The sequence below is a fragment of the Suncus etruscus genome, chromosome 9 (genome assembly GCF_024139225.1).
Source record: "Suncus etruscus isolate mSunEtr1 chromosome 9, mSunEtr1.pri.cur, whole genome shotgun sequence".
Classification (NCBI taxonomy): domain Eukaryota; kingdom Metazoa; phylum Chordata; class Mammalia; order Eulipotyphla; family Soricidae; genus Suncus; species Suncus etruscus.
The window spans coordinates 58,000,423-58,022,594 of record NC_064856.1 but is presented as its reverse complement, the minus strand read 5'-3'; the positions used below and the strand labels follow the sequence as shown (position 1 = coordinate 58,022,594).

Below are 22,172 nucleotides of genomic sequence, written 5' to 3'. Positions count from 1 at the left end.
CATTTCCACATTCAATGGTTGTCATAAAGATCAACCATTGGTGTGCAGAAGATTGGGTGATATAGAGCCTAACAAATAAATCCTAGAGATTACCAACATGGAAGAAGTGATTGGAATATAAAGAAATGAAAGAGGCCATAATCATGCTTGAGACTCTTGTCAAATTTTTCATCAGTGTACATTAATTTATCAAATACATTTATAACTCCTACTTGTATCTCCTCTTAAGTATTTTCCCATTATTTATTTATTTGACTTGTTCTTTTTGTTGGTAGATATAGTACACAGAGATCTGAAACTGGAAAATGTAATGGTTAAAAGCAGCTATATTGATGATAAAAATGAAATGAATTTAAACATTAAGGTAAGATATTAGGAACTATGGTAAATGCTTATAAATGGATTATAGTAAAGTGCATTCTTTTTTAAAAGATACATTTTGGTAGGTTCGAGCAGCAAAAGCTTGTGCTTAAAAAATGAAAAGTTCACAAAAGGCGTTGTAACTGACAAGAATAATTTTGCAAGTTAAGTGGTACTATTGAATTTTTAAGTACATATCCATTTGGGTAGTTCTAAATCATTAGTTAATAGGAAGCAAACAGATGCTCTGAATTCTAATTAATTTCAAAATTATGCCTGGTAATTTGATGTAAATGTGTTACAAATTTAGAGGAAAACACACCTTGGCTGTGCCTTTGATACTAAATTAGTGCTAAATCCATATTTCTCATTGAAAATTTTCCTGGGTATTAATATTTATGTCCTAAGCACAATTAGTGTGCTAAGTGTTTATTCTTGAAGATTTTTATTCAAATTAAGTGTTCCTTAATGTCAAATAAATGATAGGATACATTATTTATTACTTAGCACTTTAATAGTGGCTGCTTCCAAAATATATGAATGTGTTAATTTAGGAATAAATGTCTGTGAATAACTTGTTCTTTTGCAGAAGTTAAATCCCTGTATAATTTATATGGGGAGGTTTAACTGAATTGCTGTTTTACCCAAGAAAGACCTCCTTAAATCATTTCATTGTAAATGCTATGAATTTGGGTGTTATGTAAGTCTTATTCATTGCTGATACCTGGAATAGTGCCTGAATATAGCATGTACTTGATTAATATTTGGGGAATGACTTGAGAATAAAGCTCAGTATAAGAATGCATGCTAGCAAATGGGCATCCCTAGGCTTTATCCCCACAGGGAGAAACAACAGAATCAGTGAATAAAAAAGAAATATTTCCCAAAATACTGAATTGAGTTATGAAGCCTTTTGTGTATTTGGTATTTGTATAGACTTTCTTGTGGATAAAGGTATATATACATATGCATTTAACAATCCCCCAGTGTGATAATTATAGAAATTCCTGATATTAATTAAGCTATTTAGACAATGATAGCACATATTGATAAAATATATGTATACATATAAATATATTTTTCTTATTTGATTAGACACTGGAATCTCTGTACTCAGGTCTATGAACCAACAAACTATTATTGGTTGTATGATCAATAAATGTGCCTGTTTTTCTGCTTTCAGCCCAAGGCTGTTCTAACTTGGTAGATAAGGCACTTACTGAATATTTAATAACCACATGTTTAATGACTAAGATGTAGAACTAAGCACAAAGACTGCAGTGCAGTAGGAGCTCTCCAGTGTATTTGCAGTTATCCTGTTTGTTTTTCCATTCGTTTGCTTCTCATAGTTTTTAATAGTGTAGTAATTATTTTAATCAGGATACTCTAGAAATACTAAAGAAATAATAGCAAAGTCAATATTGATCAGGAATAGTATTTTGTTGTTGCTCCTGTTTTTGTTCTTATTTGGCCCTCCCAATCCGTCCTCAGGAAGCCCAGGAGGCCCACTAACAATTCTCTCTACCCAGGCCAGAGCTGAAGGCTGAAAGGCTGCTCATTGTTGGGAGCCTCCCCAGGGCTGCATCAGGGAATATTGGGGTGGGTACCTTGTGGTACTGGGGACCAAAGAAAGGTCAGGCACAGGATATGCATGTGTCCTAACCACAAAAGAATGTTTCAAAATAATTACAAAAGTGAATGTTGATAAGGGTCATAATTTCTTTTCTTTTCTGTATTCCTTTTTCTCTATGTCTTTATTTGGTTCTTCAGTACCTCGAGGAAGAAATTTTTTTAAAATTTATTTGAAGAAAATACATCACATAGTCGACACAATTGATCATAATACATTTGTTTCAGGCAGAACAAAGGCAAAGTTATTTAAAAAATAGAAAAACTAAAGAGATGGAAGAGGAAGGAAAAGTTCCATAGCAAATATATTTTTGAAAATCATTGACTCACCAATTAACTCATTAAAGGCCTAGCAGAAGTTTTAGTAAGCTTTTCTACTTCTCTCCGCCCCCCCCCAAGGATAAGAGTTAAAGAAATACAGTAAAAATGGTGTTAGAGTGGCAATTGTTGTTTGCATAGGCACAGCAAAATATGGGGGGACATGGAAAGGAAAAGCCTTGGCCTAAATACATGGAGAACTTACCTCTGAAGTTTTCTGGCATAAGGCCAATTCTGGACTCCAGGCATACTAGGTTGTCCAACGCAAGTCATTGTCTGTGGTGTCAATAAACTTTTTTTGCACAGTAGCTGTTGTTGGTGTCAGGTTTCTGTAAAGATCCCAGATTCTGTGCATACATGATTTATTTTCTAACAAATTTAAATTAATTTTAAATTAGAGTATAACTCAAGGACCAAATATATTAAATATATTCAGTCCAGAATGTATTGTAAAATGAAAGATTTTTTTAAGCATTTTTTTATCTCAAAAGAAAAAAGCAAAATTTTTCAAAATACAACTTCCTAGTTAAACTGCTGAATTATGGGTGTTTTCTCAGGATATGAGAAAATAGGATTCTCTTTAAATTTCAATTTCATAAGGAGGAGAGGTGGGTGAGAAATCAAGGTTCTTACTAGTAGTACAAATAGAAAACAAGTATTCCTTTATTCTATAGAATCTCTACATTAAATACATTTACAATATAGTGAGAAACCCCCCCCTTCAAAATGGAGTGAGTTCTAGGATAGTAAAACATGGTTGAGTTTCTTCTTTTAGGTGACCGACTTTGGCCTAGCAGTAAAGAAGCATGGTAGAAACGAGCCTATGCTGCAGACCACATGTGGGACTCCTATCTATATGGGTGAGTGAGGACATTTGAATTGATATTTCTATATATAAAAGTGGGGGTAACTAATATGCATGAAAACTTGAGCCATTTGATTTTTCCTTCTATATTTCATAGTTCTGATTGGGCTACTTTTGTACTTTATTATATCAAAGATATTCAATTGTTTTGGCATTTTTCCATAATTCTTATTTTCAAAGATCAGAGTTTTTATTGTCTCTAGACTCTTTGGTTTTCCAATTTATACTTTTTAACACTTAGATATTTTATTATAATCTTTGTAATGTATTATAATATATCTTACTTAATTATAATTTAACATATTTTATTATATGTTTTCTTTATTTTTATTTAGAATAGTTTGCAAGACTGTACAAATTCACACTTATTCAAAATATATGCCACCATATTTGCACCTACCCCAAAGTATCAGATTCTCTCTCTAATAATCCAATAGACTTTCTCCCTTCTCTCACCCACTCCCCTTTCCTTTTATGTTTGGTAACCTCAATTCTGTGGTCAGAGTTACAAGCATGTGCTTTTCTTTGCTCTTATATATACCACATATCAAGAAGTTCACCTGATATTTACCATTTTTTCTTTCTGACTTGACTTTGTGTAGCATAACTCACTTCAGTTCCATTTACATTATTTTATTCTTTTTTCTCTCCTTTATTTCAAAGGAAAATATTTTAACTTTATAATATCTGGGTAGCATTTTATTTGTGTATATATATATATGCTAAATCTTTATTCATCTGTCATTGAGCACTTGAGTTGCTTTTATATCGTGATTATTATAGTAGTAGTGCAATGAACATAGGTATGCCTGTATCTTTTAAAATCAGTATTGAAAGTTTTGGACAATAATAGACTCACTGGATTATATGGTAAATCTATTTAAATATTTTATTTTTTATTTTTATTGAGTTATAATTGACTTGAGCCCGAAGATACCGTGCTTGTTGTGGTTACTATGGTGCTTGGAATTATTCTGGGGATCCTCTCAGTACAGAGGGAGAGGAGTCTAGGAATTTTTAGCAGCCCTTTGTGATGACTGGGATAAACTAGGGTCAGCTACATGCAAGACATTTTCCCTTACTACCTGTGCTATCTTTCTAGCCTACCTGGTATTGGGGTCAAAAGTGTACAGGAGCTATTCCTGGCTGTGTACTCAGGAGTGATTCCTTCCTGTTGGTGACTGGGAAACCATGGTTAATGTTGGGGCTCAAATTGGGTTGGCCACAATCAAGGCCAGCACCTTAACCCCTGTATGGTCTGGTACTCTATTTTTATTTCCTTTTTTTTAAAATTTGGATGATACCTAGCAGTGCTCAGGGCTTACTCAGGGAACACTCCTAGAAGGAATCAGTGAGTCATATGGTTTGCTGGGGAATGAACCCGACTCAACTATATGCAAGGCAAATGTCCTACCTGTGTGCAATTTCACCATACCCAACCATTTTTATTTTTTAAAGATATCTCCTTACTGTTTTCTGTTGAGATTATGCTATTGTTTCCCATCAGCAGTATACTATAGTTCTTTTTTCTCTACATCCTTGGCAATGTTTATTACTATTTATTTATTTATTTTTTGGTTTTTGGGCCACACCCGGTGACGCTCAAGGGTTACTCCTGGCTATGCGCTCAGAAGTCGCTCCTGGCTTGGGGGACCATATGGGACGCCGGGGGATTGAACCGTGGTCTGTCCTAGGCTAGCGCTAGCACTGGCAAGGCAGACACCTTACCTCTAGCGCCCCTGCACCGGCCCCATTACTATTGTTTTTAACTTTTCTTTTGATATAGGAGGTTTTCATGGTATGAGGTAATAGGTAGTATCTTTTTGTGATCTTGATTTGCATTTCCCTAATAAGTAAAGTTGGAAAATGTTCATATGTCTCTGGGGCATCTAAGTATCATCTTTGGGGAAGTGTTTATGCAGGTATATTGCCCATGTGTTGTGGGGTTGCTTGTGTTTTATTGTGTTGAGTATGTGATATCTTTATATGCTTTAGATATCAACTCCTTGGTAGGTATATGCTGAGCAAATATATTTTCCAATATATTTGGAATATATTTTAATATATATTTAATACATATTCAATAATATATTATAATAACAATAATATGTATATTCAAAATATATTTCATAAGAACCTACCACACAAAAATGTGCAAATATATTTCAATATGTATTCTAATATATTAGCACATTTTTGTATGGTAGTTTCTTTTGCCATATAAAAAGCCTTTTGATCTGATAAACCCTTTTGTTTAAGCTTACTTTTGTTTCCCTTGTCATTGTAGTTGAATCTCCAAATAACATCTTACGTTAGAGTCCTTGGGTGTTGTATATGAAAATATTTCCATAAGATTATTCTTTGCGAGTGATGAGTTTAGTTAGAGAAATAACTACATTTTGAACTGTCCTAATATTGAGAATGTATGAGGAAAATGTAGAGCCTGTTTAGGGTACAGGCGGGGGTTGGGTGGGGAGGAGGGAGATTTGGGACTTGGGTGATGGGAATGTTGCACTGGTGATGGGTGGTGTTCCTTTTATGACTGAAACCCAAACACAATCAGGTATGTAATCAAGGTGTTTAAATAAAAAAATAAAAAAAGAAAGACTATTCAGTGCCATCAATCTATTATGTCTATCTTTTTAAAATAAAATTTTAATTGAAAAAAAAAAAAAAAGATTATTCTTTGCCTGTTGTCCCACCTTGACCTTCCAGGCGGAGGCACTGTTGAGAGCAGACTAAATAGTTTGGGATCGAGGTGTTTGGGGTCTTTTGCCAGAGTTGGCTGGCTGGCTCTAGGTGTATTTTGGAGCTAGCAGCAGGCTGACAAAGGACTCTCTTCGCCCAACCTTTAACCCCTTAACCCTCCTGTCCGTGTGGATTATTTACTGCAGATTAATTATTTACTGCAGATCTTCCCCCCCAAAAGGGACAAGGGGATGGGAATCAATTTCTCATTCTGGTAGCATTTTGCAGATACACAAACAACCAACAAAGGAGTAAATGGGACCCAACAAATGGGGCAACACTTGGGTATATCATTTATGATTTTTTCTATATGAGTAGCATTTTATTTATTCATTGAGTAGCATGTTATTTGTGTGTATATATATATATATATATATGCTACACCTTTATTCATTTGTCAATGAGCACTTGGATTATTTTCATATCTTGGTTATTATAGTAGCACTGCAATGATCATAAGTGTACACATGTGTCTTCTAAAATTAGTATTGAAAATTTTGAACAATAGTGAATTGTGGGTATTCCCTCCCCCAACTTTTTATTTATCCCACCTGAATGATCAGTACTGCCCACACCTGGAATGAGCGGATAGAGGAGTCTGGATGGGGAGAGAGAGGGATTAAGAAGGAGATTTAGAGAGAGAAGTGAGGCAGAAATGAGAATGAGCAGAAACGAAAAATCAACAGCGAATTCAACAGAGAGATTCAGCATCAGATTCAGCAAAGGGAGTTAGTTAGTCAGCAAGGACGCCTGGAAAAAGCAGCTGAAAAGAAAACAGAGGCCTAGACAGGTAAGAGGAGTAGAGAAGTAGCTGCTAGGAAAAGGCTTAGCGTAGAAGTCATATGAGGAAATGTATATGTTAGGTTAGGACTGTGAAATAAAGCTGGCTGACTCCTGGGACTTCATCTGACTGCTTTGTGAATCTCTTTGCCCTCATCCTGCAACCTTCAGACCTGCCAGGTTGTAGGGACTTCAGGAGCCACGTTGAGCTCAGAAAGGCCTCATCATCTTCCCACCAACTCTAAAACCCTTTAATTAACATATTAAAACAACAGTGAATTTGCTGGATTCTATGGTAAATCTATTTAAAATATTTTTAGGTTTTCTTTTAATATAATAATCCACTTTTGATTATTTTTGTGCATGTTATTAAATAGTTTTTTTTTGCAGTTTAGTTTTCATTGTATCCTTTGTTGCAGACTTTTTTCTTCATTGTATGCATTAGATTTATTTTTATTGTACATTAGATGGAGTACATACTTATGTATAGTTTTTTTTTTTTTTTTGCAGGGAGGGAGATCTTCTTAGAGTTTTCAGGGTTTAGAGAGCCACTCTTGTGCAACTTGGCTAACCAGGCTGTCAGTTCAATGTTAGAGCCTGAGGATGTTGTGCTGCTTGAGCCTGGATAATCCCTTGCATGACAGGCCAACCAGCACTGTGTCCTCAGACTCTCACATTGTACTGTTGGCTTAGTTGGCAAGAGTCTCTAAAAGAGACCTCACTTGAGAATTTTCTGGTGCAAAAAACCATCTAGAGTATGAAATACCTTACTGTTTCGTCTACTATATTTGACAAAACCTGTTCGCTGTCTGAGTTCAGTAGACCTTTACTTGAATCTAGACCCAGCCAAGAATTCTGCAGTAGATTTGCCTGAGATTCAGATAAAGTGGGGTGGGGGGTGGGAGTGGGGAAATTCTTAGTCTTCCAAACTTTGCCAAATCATCCTCTGCAGAACCTTTTGGGTTAGGGTTTGAGGTCTCATGGTGGTTCCCAGGATACTCATTCTGGCTCTATGTGCTGAAATCTTTGGGAATTTTGTGTAGTCATAAGGTAAATTGGAACAACATAGACTTTTCTTTTCTCTATAATGGAATATTCTGGTGCCCTAGACTTGCATGTGCCCAATATATAAGTAATTTCTTTGCTTGTACTGCAAACCAATAGAGCTGCAAGAAATCCCCCTCTGACAATGATGTGAAAAGGTGATATGGGTGAGTAAGGGATAAACTTGCAACACTCTCTGCCAAAATTTCCAACTTCAGTAACTAGCCTCCAATAACCTAGTGGATTTTTTCTTTCTTGAAGTTCTACCAGTTTCCTGAAGCATTAGCTATTTCCACAGTCCTGCACCTTCCCATGCTCTGTATACAGTTCCCACCAAAGAGGTTCTTGCCTCCTTTGTCTAGGCCAGGGGTTCGCAATCTGTGGCTCTATTTTTTTTCATTTTACCATATTTTTAATAATTTTTATTGTGACCAAAGTGAATTATGGATCTTTCACAGTAATATTTAAGGTACAAAAATGCTTTGTATTATTAAAAGAACTAAAATTTAGTACTCAGTGCAATATGCTGTGCTAAATATACATATTTTCTTATGCAATTTTTGTTTCCTTTCTTTTTTGTAGTGGCACCAAACCTGCCAGTGCACAGGGAGCAGTATCACTTAAATATTTTAATTGGCTATTAATTTGCACAAATTTATTTTACATTGTTAAGTGAAAAAGTTCTTTTTTCTTCAGATCTACAAGGAACTGCACAATCCTGTATATAGCATTAAGATAAGAAATGATGTATGCAGTGCTATGTTTGTTTTAAATGTCTCGATGGTTTTGCGGCTCCCAGGTTTTTTTTCCCTTAGGAAACGAGTTCAAGTGGCTCTTTATGTCTTAAAGGTTGCAAACCCCTAGTCTAGGCAGTGAGAGGAGCTCCCTACCTGTCTCCCATATGCTACCAACCTCACAGGTCAAAGCTACCTACACTTAAAAATTCAGGCCCTTGGATTGTCAGAAATTCTGTGATGACACACTGCTATGAGTTGTATGAGACAAATAGTTGTTTTATTTTAAGGGAAATTTCCTATCAAGATTTATTTCTTCATGTTATGATCTCTCTTTATTCAAAGGTACTGAGGAAGGGAAGGGTAGATAAGAAAGGGAGAGATTAACATGTTCAAGAGAAAACCTGGGCTTTTTTAAAGGTGGAGAGAGCCCTGAACGGAAGTATGAAAACAACCCAGCATAATAGTAAGAAAGTTCACATCTCAAGAGGGGAAATGTAAGCGATAAGTGTATGAAGGGACCATTCACTTTAGTGAGTATTTAGTGAGAAATGGTCTTCAGGGAGATATTTATATAAATTAAGTCTTTAGTGAGATATTTATGTAAACAGATTTTTTGAATATTGAACCAGTTAATTCCTGAATTTGGGGAGTAAATTTTATTGTGTTTAATATGCTGCTATATTTCTCCACCTAATTTCTCAACACCTTCTTTTGAAGCTTTGAATGTAGATTTCTTTCTTTTTGTTGCTTTTAATTTTTTTATCTCAAGGTTATAATTTTTGATCAGTGCCTCATTTAGCACATAAAAACCCAATTTTAAAAAATTATTTACTGAGTTTGATTGACAGTTCAGTGTAAAGGAACCTCCAGGGCCATCCTGGCAGTGCTGAGTGAGGGACACGTGGTGCCAGAGATCAAACATAAATATGCATATTTTGTTTACTTACAATATTTGGATTCTACTGTCTCTCTGTGATTGTATTATCCTACTAATTTCTGCTACTTATAAAGAAAGTAATATGGTATAATGTAGTGGTATCACCTTTACAGTCTCTAACTTAGAATTCTAGCTCTGCCATTTACTCTTATAATGCTGGAAATCATTTTACTTTTGTTATACCTCTTACATCTGCCTAATACAGCTGCATACTATTACTCACTTATTAAAAATACTTAAGAATACTTGGTGTCAGACCAGTTCAGATATTAGAAATGTAATCGTAAACAAAACATAAATATGTTGGTTCCAACATTAAGCAAGATAAAAAAATTAAAACACTTGCTATGTTAGAGAAAAACAACTAGCAAGGAAAATAAATCAAGGAAGGTAAGAATAAGCATTTAAGATGGTAATAGCCTATCTTTTCAAGAAAAAAATGGACCAGAGCAATAATACAGCAAGTAGAAAGTTTGTCTTGCAGGTGGTCAACCTGAGTTCGATCTCTGATAGCCCATATGGGCTTCTAAACCCACTAGGAGTGATTACTGAGTGCCTTACCAGAAGTACTCCCTGTGCATTGGCAGGTGTGACCCCACTACAAAAAGAAAGGAAACAAAAATTACATAAGAAAATATGTATATTTAGCACAGCATACTGCACTGGGTACTAAATTTTAGTTCTTTTAAGAATACAAAGCATTTTTGTGCATATAGTGTTTTTAAATTTTTTAATAAGTTTTTAGTTTGGGGGCCACTGGAAATGTTCAAGGGTTACTACTGGGTCTGTGCTCAGAAATCACTCCTACTGGTGCTTGGAGAACCATATCAGATGCTGGGGATTGACCCCACTTTGGCCCCATACAAGGCAAGTACCTTACCCACTGTTCTGTTGCTCGGCCCAATAAATTCTTTAATTGAATCACCATAATAAACACAGATACAAAGTTGTTCATAATTGAGTTTCAGTCATACAATGTCCAACAGCCATCCTTTCACAAATGAACATTTCCTGCCACCAATGTCCCCAATTTCTGTCTTGCCTGCCCCCCTTTTTTTCTGATAAAATTTGTTAGTATTTTGGGTAGTTTATTTAGCTTTAAAATAATCTTCTCATTCTAATGTTACTTGGTTTATTACTTTAAAAGATTATTTTTTATCTGCCTGCATTTTTGCATTATTTTTAGCTTCCTAAATAAAATTATTATTTTTTAGTTTTTATTTGAAATTTATATATTATCTAAAGCTGTTTCCCTCCAAATATGTTGCTGACCAGTAATTTTGTTATATAGTGTTCTAATATTTATTCATTACAAATAGACTATAATTTTAATTTTATTATTCTCTAAGCCAAAATTTATTTGGAAGTACTTTTAGAATTTTCTTTTAAGTACTCAGGCTGTGATTGATGCTCTTATAAATGTTAATTTTCTTAGCTTTTGATTTTGTCTGGTTTCCTTCATTACATTAGGAAAGTGTGACTTAAAGGTTTTCAGCTTTTACAAATTTTCTCTGTGATTGAACATACAATTGGTTTTTGCAAATACTGCATTAGATATTTTAAGAACTGTATATTCCTGGTTTGTTGAGCATAAAAATTCCCATGTGTGTGTATATGAAATCAAATGGAATGCCTTTGTGTCAAATTTCCATATTGTTCGTTTAATTTTGCTTTCTTCTGTTGATTTCTGAGAGACTGAGTTATTAAATTCACCTGAAGTTAGGGTTTTGGCAAATTCTTTTGTACTTATGGATTTTTTTAAAAAATTACTTTATTGACATATAATTTATATATATAGTTAAATGCACATATTTAAGGGTAAAGTTCAATGAGCTTTGCAAATGCATTTATTTGTGTAATGACCAGCTAAATGAAAAAATTTTCTGTCACCATAGAAAATTCCTCTTTCTTACTCACAGTCAACTCCCACCCAGACTTCAATAGCTAGTAATGATTTCTTCCCTATAACTTAGTGTTGTGTATTTGTCTAGAATTTTAGACTTGATCTTAGTCAAAAGGCCAAGAAGCAATGTCTAGAATTTTAAATAAATTGAACTCTGTAGTATATTTGCTTGTGTCTATCTTCTGTATTGTGTAATGATTTTAAGATTTTCCCATGTTGTTGTGTATAGTTGTAGTCATTTTATGGGTGAGAAGTAAGTAAACCTAGGGTGTTTTCTCTGACTTGATGTATAAAGTTTTATAATTGTTTTATCTTACTTGAGAAGAGGCTACTTTAGATTCTGTTCATATACTCCTGTTGGCAAAAGCATCTGGTCTGTAGTTACATGGGGAAAATAAAACCAATCACCCTGAGTTTTATGCCTACTTATTAGTTGTCCACACCGATAACAAGTGAGAAAACAAGAAAGAAGACAGATGGTTTTTAGAGCTTTGCTGACTTCCTAAATGGCTCTATGGCACAGCTATTTTGGCCTCTGCTTTCATTTGAGAACTGTGATGACAGTGCAAGTAGAAATGCCCTCTGATAATTAAGACTACTCTGAAAAAATTGAAGACCAGGAATTCTGATCTACCCTATCATGCTTATGTACGGAGATCTTTCTGAAATCTAATGACCAAACTTGCCCTTGTTAAACACAACAGCCATAGGGCAACTTGAATGAGTCAGTATTTAAAGAATTTAAAATAATAGTAGCTGTTTAATATATTGACTCTAGTGCTGAAATTTGTGTTAATTAAACCATACTTACATGTGAGCCATTGGTGTACACATAGGAGTTAATATGTTAAAGGGAACTGGTTAATAATTGTCAATAATTTAGACACTATTGTCAGTTATCTATAGTTTACCTTTATCTTCTATTTACCTTTTGAATAGTTTTGCTTTTTTGGTCTTTTAACATTAGGTGGAGGAAACGAAATTACATTTACTTTTAGTAATTATAAAATGTGTGTGTAGCTCTGAGTGTGTGTAAGTGGGAGCTATTGAAACCATTTTCTGGAATAAAAACATTTTATTCAGGAAAGGTGCCATGAAACTTTGTAACTTAACTTATATATATATATATATATATGTGTGTGTGTGTGTGTGTGTGTGTGTGTGTGTGTGTGTGTGTGTGTGTATTATTGAATATCTCTAAACTTTTAGTTTTTTCACTGACAAAGGGAGCTAAATGCCTACATGCTTTTTCACAATATTAACATAATGCATACAAAGATCTATTTATATAAAAATACAATATAAATATTAAATTTTTATTGAATATATAAATATTATCATTTTGATAATGTTTATAGAAATATTTGACTTCTAATTATAGAGATGTAATAGAAAAATTTTTGAAATATATATGACTTAGAAAAGTCAGTCATTAGTTTTTAAAAATCTAGTTATTTGAAAAAATAATAGGTACCTTAAAGTAAAGCAAAAATGTTTCACTTTGGAAAAGTTTTTTAAAGGAATACATTGCCAAAGAAGGAATGTAGCATTAGAAGCACAGAATTAAAGAGTTAAGAGCACCTGAAATTAAATATATGTGTGTACATTTAGAGTACATTTAGTTATATGTGTATTCTATCATTCCATGTGAAGCTAACTGACAGAAAGGCATGCAGTGACATCAATTGTTAAGTTCTGTACATTATTCATTCAACATCTGCTCTTGGTTCTCCTTTTTTCCCTGTGAGGGAACTAAATTATAACATATCAGCACTTTTTCATGGTTTGTGTGTAAACATTTAAGAGTAATTTATTCTATTATTAATATTATTTTATTCTGCTTGTTTGGCAGCCCCAGAAGTTATCAATGCCCATGATTATAGCCAGCAGTGTGACATTTGGAGCATAGGTGTCATCATGTACATTTTGTAAGTATTTTGCTAATTGTAAAAGACTTTTAAAGTAGAATTACATAACTTTTTTGGGGGTCACACCCAGCAGTGCTCAGGGGTTACTCCTAGCTCTATGCTCAGAAATTGCTCCCAGCAGGTTCGGGGGACCATATGGGACACTGGGATTCGAACCACCTTCCTTCTGTATCTAAGGCAAACACCTTACCGCTGTTCTGTCTCTCCGGCCCCGAATTACATAACTTTTGAATGGAAACTAAACTATTATTTAATTTAAGTAATTGAAAAGAACTCTGAGAATCCATTCTTCAAAACTAAATTTAGTTTTTAGTATTATAAATTTATAACTTTCTGTTTTGCTTTTTGTTGATTTATAGTAATACAATGCATTGTTTAATTGAAGTGAAAAACTTTCCCTGATCATTTGCTATATATCAAAATCTGTATTCTGCATTTTTCCCAAGAGATTGATTTGCAGAAAAAGTAGAAATATTGACAGTAGAATTATTCTTATGTCCAGGGTATATATGAGGTTGAGTACTTAATAGACATGAAGAGAATATTGATGATCCTAATTGTCTTAGTTTCTGGAAACATTGGTCCTTTTTTGCTCTTCTCTTCCATTTTTAAGGGTTAAAATCATTTGCTATTATTTTCTTTTGAAGTATCTTGTATTCTTTGGTTTCTATTCACTAATATCATATCATATATATCCTGGTTACTTTTCTAGACAATTACAGTGTCCTTTTGACTGCTTTTCTCCTCTACTCACTCTTCCTACTTCATCCTTCACACCAGTAACCTGCCTATCATAGCAGTTTCAAATTTAATTATACAACTTTCTGATGAACACATTCTACTCTTTGAGATGTGATAGCATCTCAACATAGCCTGTCAGAGCAAATCATTTATGACCGATTTTTCCAAATTTGGTTAGAGTGTGTTCTCATGTATTTGGCTGTTCTAGGTCACTCTTGTTTGTATGAGGCACACCCAACAGTGCTACTCTAGGAGCATGGACTGCTCCTAGAGGTTCTTGAGACTAGATAGTACCTGAGATTGAACCTGGGACTCCAACATGCAAATTATGCACTCCAGGCTCCTGAGTGATCTCATTAATACACTGGTCATTCTTTATGACACACACGGTCACCATTGCATTCCTTTTTAGTTTGGTTTTTTTTTTTTTTGGCTAAGAAATCTTTTAATGCAGTGTTCATATTAAGATGATTAAATTTAGAGGACAAAGAAACAATACAGAGATTAAGGTGCTTGCCTTGCATATAGTCAACCCCAAGTAAATCCCCATCATCTCCAGATGTGATTCCTGAGCACAGAACCAGGAGTATAGCCCAATGTGACTCAAAGAAACAAAATCATAAAACTTAGAAGCATGAAATGAATAGCATTTTCTAACCCTCCATCTGTAAGTTAAGGTTACCTTTTGTCTGTCTGTTCTGATTGCTGTATCAATCATCAGTCTAGCTTTACTTGGAAATACCCTGGCATAATACTGTGTCCGTGTAATTATTATTAAGATTTATAGTATTTCCATATTATGCTTTATTATTATGCTCTATATGTATAATGTTTGTATAACATGCCTATAGTCAGAGAGTCAGAGCAGTCAGCACAGTTTCTTAGGGGTGTTCCTTTGAATTGGTGAATTTATTCTAATTTTTCAGTCATTTGTATCTTGTTAAAATTGAGTCCTGCGTTTTTTTTAATATATATATTTTATTTAAACACCTTGATTACATACATGATTGTGTTTGGGTTTCAGTCATGTAAAGAACACCCCCCATCACCAGTGCAACATTCCCATCACCAATGTCCCAAATCTCCCTCCTCCCTACCCAACCCCTGCCTGTACTCTAGACAGGCTTTCTATTTCCCTAATACGTTCTCATTATTAGGATAGTTCACAATGTAGTTATTTCTCTAACTAAGTTAGAGAAATCCTTTTCAGTTTTGCTTATACAATTCTGCCCCAGAGATTCATTTTCTTTTCTTCTAACTTTTCCCTGGGGTAGACCCAGCTTAACCAGTGCCTAATATTTTTCTAACTCCTATTCCACCTCAACAGAGTATTTGTTGTATTACTGTGTATTTGTGTTACTGTATTTGTGTTGTTTACTTTCTCATACAACACAAAGAATGTAAAATAATAGGGTCCAGTAATATAGTACAATAGGTAAAAAAAAAAAAGCTTTACACACAATTGACCTGAGTTCAATTCCCAGCGCTCTTCATAATCCCCCCAAGCAGTATCAAGAATGATTTCTGAGCAAATAGGCAAAAGTAAACCCTTTGCACCATTGGGTGTGGCCTCAAAACAAAACAAAGAACTTCAAGAATCATACCAAAAATGTATATAAAACAGTTACATTGAAAACAAAATTAATGATAAAAATAAGAATATTTAACTTAGAAGGTTTGTTCATTTGTAAAAAATTATTAACTTCTTAGTGTTCTCATGAAGCTATTAAAATAGATCAAAATATGATCATGTAAATATCATAGAATGTATATTGTATCAGTTTTCCTTGCTCTAAATTCCATAGTGGACCGATAAATTATTCATCTTTGCATCTCTGCTCTCTTATACAGAAGTTGGCAGCCGCAACTTCTGTAGTACACATATAGTCAGGGCTCAATATATGTTGTTTAAATTGAATTAAAGTGAATTGTCTAAGAGGTGTTTTGAAAAGTTAGTGACCATTTATTTGCCTCTTGGTGAATCTGAACATTTTTATGTTGATGCAACATTAATTTTATGGCCACATTGTAGATTTCACTGTGCACCACCTCTTCCAGATCATTTCTAAATATTGGCATTACAGTAGTTACGTTTTCATAATTCTGTGAAATGGAATACACAGGCAGTAGAAATTGAATAATACGATTGTAGCTTTTACTTAAATGGCCTAAACACATCACTAAGATTGTGTAAAGTATAAGTGTAACCACAAAGTTTTTGATCATTGTTTTGTGTTAATTAGAATCAAAATCTGAACCATAATCGTGAATTAAAAATATAACTACTTTAAATTTATTTTATACCCTCAGTACTTTCTAAATAATATAAGCCAACCATAATGTACATAATTTAATAATACACAATTTATATGTTTGCTGCCCTTTTAGGTAGGATTTATTGGTAAGAATAATCTATTTTATAACATTAACATTTTTTTCTCTTTTTAGGAACGATATGATTTCAATTTTTATATTTCAGAGCAATACTGCATATCATGATGCTGATACCTTTTACTTTCCTTTTACTTAACCAGTTTCTATTTATTAATCTGCCTGAACCCAGTAACCTAATTAACAATTTTGTTCATCAAGGATCCATATATATCTTCTCCAAGGGTTTTTTTCTGATTTATCAATACGTTGAAATCATTCTATTTAATTAAATAATGAAACATACAGCTCAATGTGAAATTTAAATAAATGCTCCTCATTGTAGCTATTCTTTGCTGTTTTGATTCCTATGAATATAACAGAAAAAATAGGGAGACTTTAAGAGGCATTTTTTCATATCTTGAATTTCCCTTTCTGAATGTGCAGAAAATTGCTGTCATAAAATTTCATATGCTGCTGATTGACCAACCATTAGATACATTTTTGTATAAGTAAAATTGAAAGGACAAAAAAAAGTAGAATTTTTCAAACATAGCCCTTAAGCTATATTGCATACTAGTAATATAACTTGCAATGCAGGAGAATCTAAGAAATTGGTGAATGTGCATTGCGCTGACTGTTATAGACCCAATGAGCTGGGCCTTTATTGGCCTATAGTTATGCTAGATAGTAATTGTCCATAATACCATTTTTCTGGTTTTATTTTTATTGTATTTTAAAACGAAGCTATAGAAAGTCAAGCAAGATCTAAGAGGAAGGTCAGGATGAGCTAGATAAATAAATTACATTAAAATAAGAATTTTCTGAACAATTTAGTAAATACTGATTTTAATAAGAAGCTATTTATTAATTAAAATATTATCCTATGCGCTTTGACAAACTGCTAGGAATAAAGCAATATTATTACTAGTAAAGTGCTCATTGCCATCATCATTAAGTTAAATACTTAACATAACTAGATATAATTCAATAAATTCTCATAGTAAATATTTTTAAAGAACTTTAAACTATGACTAAAATATCACTAAAACCTTAACTATTAATAAACAGAGTACTGTGTACCATAGATTAGAACTTAGGAAGTCTAATGAAATTATTTTATTTTATTCTTTTAATATTATAATACTAAGATTTGAAGATGAAGCATGCAATATTATGAGTCCAAGGTTCATCTATATGGTTTCATCAGGGGAAATATTATTTGTAGGGTTATCCTTATATGTTAGGTCTAATCATAGTAATGAAATGTAGCATTTATTGAACATAGATTCAACTTTTTTTAGGGAAAAGACCACACCCAATGGTGCTTAGAGTTTACTTCTGGCACTGTGTTCAGGTATCACCCCTGAAGGTGCTCAAGGACCATATGTGGTGTTTGGGATAAGAACAGGATTGGTAGGCTTCAAGACGTGTCCCCTGGAACTATCCCTCTGGCTCCATAGACATAGATTCAATCTTTAAGTGTGTGGTTTATATTTTGGGCAGGATTAGGTAATGAATAATCATGTCTCAAAATATAAATTCATAGTTTTACAGTGAGTGCCCTTTATGAACTATAATTTTAAGGAACTGTAATTCCTTAAAAAAGATACTAAACAGGGGCCAGAGTGGTGGCACAGGTGGTAGGGCATTTGCCTTGCATGTGCTAACCTCTGTTCGATCCTCCGGCATCCCATATGGTGCCCCAAGCCAGGGGTGATTTCTGAGCACAGAGGCAGGAATAACCCCTGAGCATCACCGTGTGTGGCCCAAAATCCAACCCCCCCAAAATAGATGTGAAACATACATAGTTCCTTATTAGAGTATGCAAGTAGCGTAGCGCATGGATTCATAAATTCACATAGCTCATTTTTTACGAATGTTGAATGTTTTGTATGTTTAATTTTCACCTTTAAAGACAGAAAGATCAAATAACAGATCATCATCTGACTTTTCTTATCCAGACCATCTTAGTTTTGTAGACCAGTTTTGAAGAGTTTTGGCCAGTTTAAAGAAATTTTGGCTCTGACTCAAAGCTAAAAGACATTCTAAAGTTAATTTTCATTTATTTTCATTGTACTAATCCTTGTATATTATTTTAATATGGATGAATTTTTTATGCACCTTACAACAGTATGTGTTTTCTTTATTATTTTGGGGGGGTATCACACTGGCAGTACTCAGAATTTATTTCTGACTCTTCTCTTAGGAGTCCCTTCTGGCAGTGCTTGGGGGACCATATTGGATGTCAAGGATTGAACCCAAGTTTGCCACTTGCAAGGCAAATGCCCTACCCACCGTATTATTCATCTAGCACCTTTGTCTTTTTTCTTATCTGCCACTACCACTATGAACTTCATCATCTCCTACACTGCCTGTATTTTAAGACCCTTTAACCTTTCCCCACCTGGAAGAGCATTGGGTCATTGGCAGATGAGGACATTTCAGTGTACAGATACTCCTTGCTTAACGACCAACTTCTGTTTCAATGGCTTGGTCGTTAACCGAATTAGTCGTTAAGTGAGGAACTGCATGTACTGTATACAGCAGTACAGTATATGCATAGTACTTGACAATAAAATATTCTGAATAAGTAAAATAACAAGAAAGATCAAACTGAAAACTTTCACTTGTTTTAATTTGCATAGGTTGTGTAATTTACACACAATATTGTGATGTATTACAGAACATAAAGTTAGTAAAGTAGGTACATTAAAGCACCAAAAACCACAGTACTGTACTGTAGAGTATACAAGAGGGGAAAAGGACATTTAAAATAAAATAAAATAAAATAAAATAATGGTGAAGAGATGGTCATAAGTGCGAGCGGTCGCTAAACAGGTAGGTTGTTAAGCAAGGAATATCTGTATTCAAAGCCTTGCATTTCCTCCAAAAGCATGTTGCTTCCATGGGATCCCATTTCATCAAGAGAGGCACCCACCTCATCTTTACCTTTACTTAAATTAGAGGAGCCACTGTGTAAATTTTATTTTTAATTTCCTTGTTTTGCTTATTATACATGTAAGCAAATGATTGCCTTTATTGTAGATTATGTGGAGAAGCACCCTTTTTGGCAAACTCAGAAGATAAGCTCTTTGAATTAATAAGAAAAGGAGAACTGCATTTTGAATCTCCAATCTGGGATTCCATCAGTGAAAGTGGTAGGTATAAACGTGTTTTTCTACTAAAGTAGAAAGTAGATATAAGGAAGCTTTCTGTACCTTCTAATGTAAGAAACTTATCCAATAATTCAAATATTTTAATATCTACTTATCCATAAATCAGTTTATTACTTACTATTAAAGTAATAAACCATTTACTTGTGAAGATATCTCCATTTTGATGGTTCTAATCAAAACTTCCAACAAAAGTAAAAATTACAAAGTAAAAATTGAAAATTGTTTTTTCTAATTTCTAGATTAATTTTTACTATAGCATGTGAATAGGGTAATAAATGCAATAAAACATCAGTTTAGGCTTTAAAGTTTTAGACAATTGAGATATTTAACTACATAATTGGCATCTTTCCTGCACATCGCAGGGAGGTCTAATTAAATTAGAAAATATATGATATTAATTATAGTTAATAATATTTTCAATATTATTTAATATTTTTCTTATTTCCAGCAAAAAGTGTGTTGAAACAACTTACGAAAGTAGATCCTTAGAAAATATATGATATTAATTGTAGTCAAATAATAGTTTCAAGATTTTTTCTTATTTTCAGCAAAAAGTGTGTTGAAACAACTTATGAAAGTAGATCCTGCTCACAGAATTACAGCTAAGGAGTTACTAGATAACCAATGGTTAACAGTAAGTTACAGTAGCACTTCTTTTTCTTTCTGTTAAACCTTCATTGTTCATTTTTTTATTTTGTAGTTTACATATAGTCTTCTTAAAGTAGCCACGTAGTTTCATTTTCTGCAAGTTATAATTAGTCTTTATACATTAATAAAATAGGTATTTTCAAACTGTTACAATATTCCACAATTGTTTATTTTTTAATTTAATTTACTTTATTTAAAAATCATGTATCGGGGCCGGTGAGGTGGCGCTAGAGGTAAGGTGTCTGCCTTGCAAGCACTAGCCAAGGAAGGACTGCAGTTTGATCCCCCGGCGTCCCATATGGTCCCCCCAAGCCAGGGGCAATTTCTGAGTGCTTAGTCAGGAGTAACCCCTGAGTATCAAACGGGTGTGACCCAAAAACCAAAAAGAAAAATAATAAAAAAAATTATGTATCATATAATTGACATAGCTAGTTGATTATAATATGTTTGTTTCCATATAAGAGCAAAATTAAGAAAAGAAATGAGGGGCTGGCGAGGTGGTGCTAGAGGTAAGGTGTCTGCCTTGCAAGCGCTAGCCAAGGATCAGGACTGCGGTTCGATCCCCTGGCATCCCATATGGTCCCCCCCAAGCCAGGAGCGATTTCTGAGTGCATAGCCAGAAGTAACCCCTGAGCGTCAAATGGGTGTGCCCCCCCCAAAAAAGAAATGAAATGAAAAATAAAAGAAGAGAAAAGAGAGCACAGCAACAAGAACATTTATGAAAATTTATATCTCCAATGAGGTCATTGTCAGAAAGTTTTAGTAAGCTCTTGTTGCTAGTTGACCCTTCTGTTGCTTCTTTTGTTTCTGAACATTAGATCGCATCAGATACACATTGGCATCCAAATTGATGTGTTCTTATGGGCATGGTAGTTTTATTCAAAAGTGGAATAGTCCTGCAGCTGTTAATGAAGCCAACCGTTCCAAGAATTTATAAGGACTGTTTCTGATATTGCAGCTTTTTTGTGGTGTGTTTTCAGCTTCTAGATCTTCGTGAAGTATGAGAAAGGTGAGGGAGGAGTGAGTGCACTTATTCCAAGAAACGTTCTGGTGGGTATCATCCGAAATACCAGCATACCTAGAGTTTTGGTTAGATTGATGTCTCTGAAGAGAATGTAAAGAAGTGCTGAAGCAAGACCAATGGCAAAGCAGTGATTGATGGGTGCAGCAGACTTAGCTTTGGCAATGTGGGGAGTTGGCCCACCTTCATCTAGTGAGATTGTGAGTGTGTGGCCAGTGTAGCCATAATTTTTCATGTCTTGCTTTACATCTCTTTCTGGAACAGTGAATCAATGGAGCTGGCTGAGTGCAGATATAGCAAGTGTGTTTATCAGCATGGTCATGTTTGTTTATTTTTTATAAAAGTCTAAATAAGACTTAAGGTTTTTGAGATTTCAAGGTTTTGGCTTTTTTAAAAAAACTTATTTCCAAGTCCTGAAATTATCATGCTCAATCGACTAGAGTTGAGAAATATTCATTGGTAAAGCTGTGAAATATTGAAGTAATTTGTGTAGCTTATTTACGTTAAGCACTGAAATTATAAAACACTCTTCTTTCAACCCTTTGAATGCTTGGAATTCTTTAAAGACTCAAAAAGTCAAGGTCTCTTACAAATGACAATGGCCTTGCTTTGAATCTTGAGTAATTATTGATTTAGATATTGCTTTTTCCCATTAGACTAAGTGTCTTGAGCAAAGGTCCTGTGTCTTACTTATCTTAGTATCCCTGTATTTAGAACATTACCTTGTTGTAACATTACCTTGTTATAACAATTATGGAACTCTAAATACATTATGGAGCTCTGGAAGAGGCTTATGTTTACTTCTCAATATTTATTCTCTTTTCTTCTATGGTAATAGAGATCCTGACTTTACTGGAAATATTGCTGTCTGACTTTTTTTTTCTATAATTATCCCCTATCTTTGCTAGTTTTTGTTGTACTCAATGAGATCTAAGTGGAAGTGACTCCTAGACAGTATAATTAA

At 34.0% G+C, this 22,172-nt stretch overlaps 1 protein-coding gene across 1 annotated transcript in view; it reads left to right on the top strand.

The window, feature by feature from the left end:
• Positions 1-22,172, top strand: part of STK33 (serine/threonine kinase 33) — a 116,465-nt gene that overhangs the window by 49,779 nt on the left and 44,514 nt on the right. Inside the window, exons 6-10 of the mRNA XM_049780662.1 lie at positions 276-364; positions 3,083-3,167; positions 13,174-13,249; positions 19,409-19,521; positions 20,088-20,173. Coding sequence (XP_049636619.1) covers positions 276-364; positions 3,083-3,167; positions 13,174-13,249; positions 19,409-19,521; positions 20,088-20,173 — 449 coding nt within the window. The remainder of the gene's footprint in view (positions 1-275; positions 365-3,082; positions 3,168-13,173; positions 13,250-19,408; positions 19,522-20,087; positions 20,174-22,172) is intronic.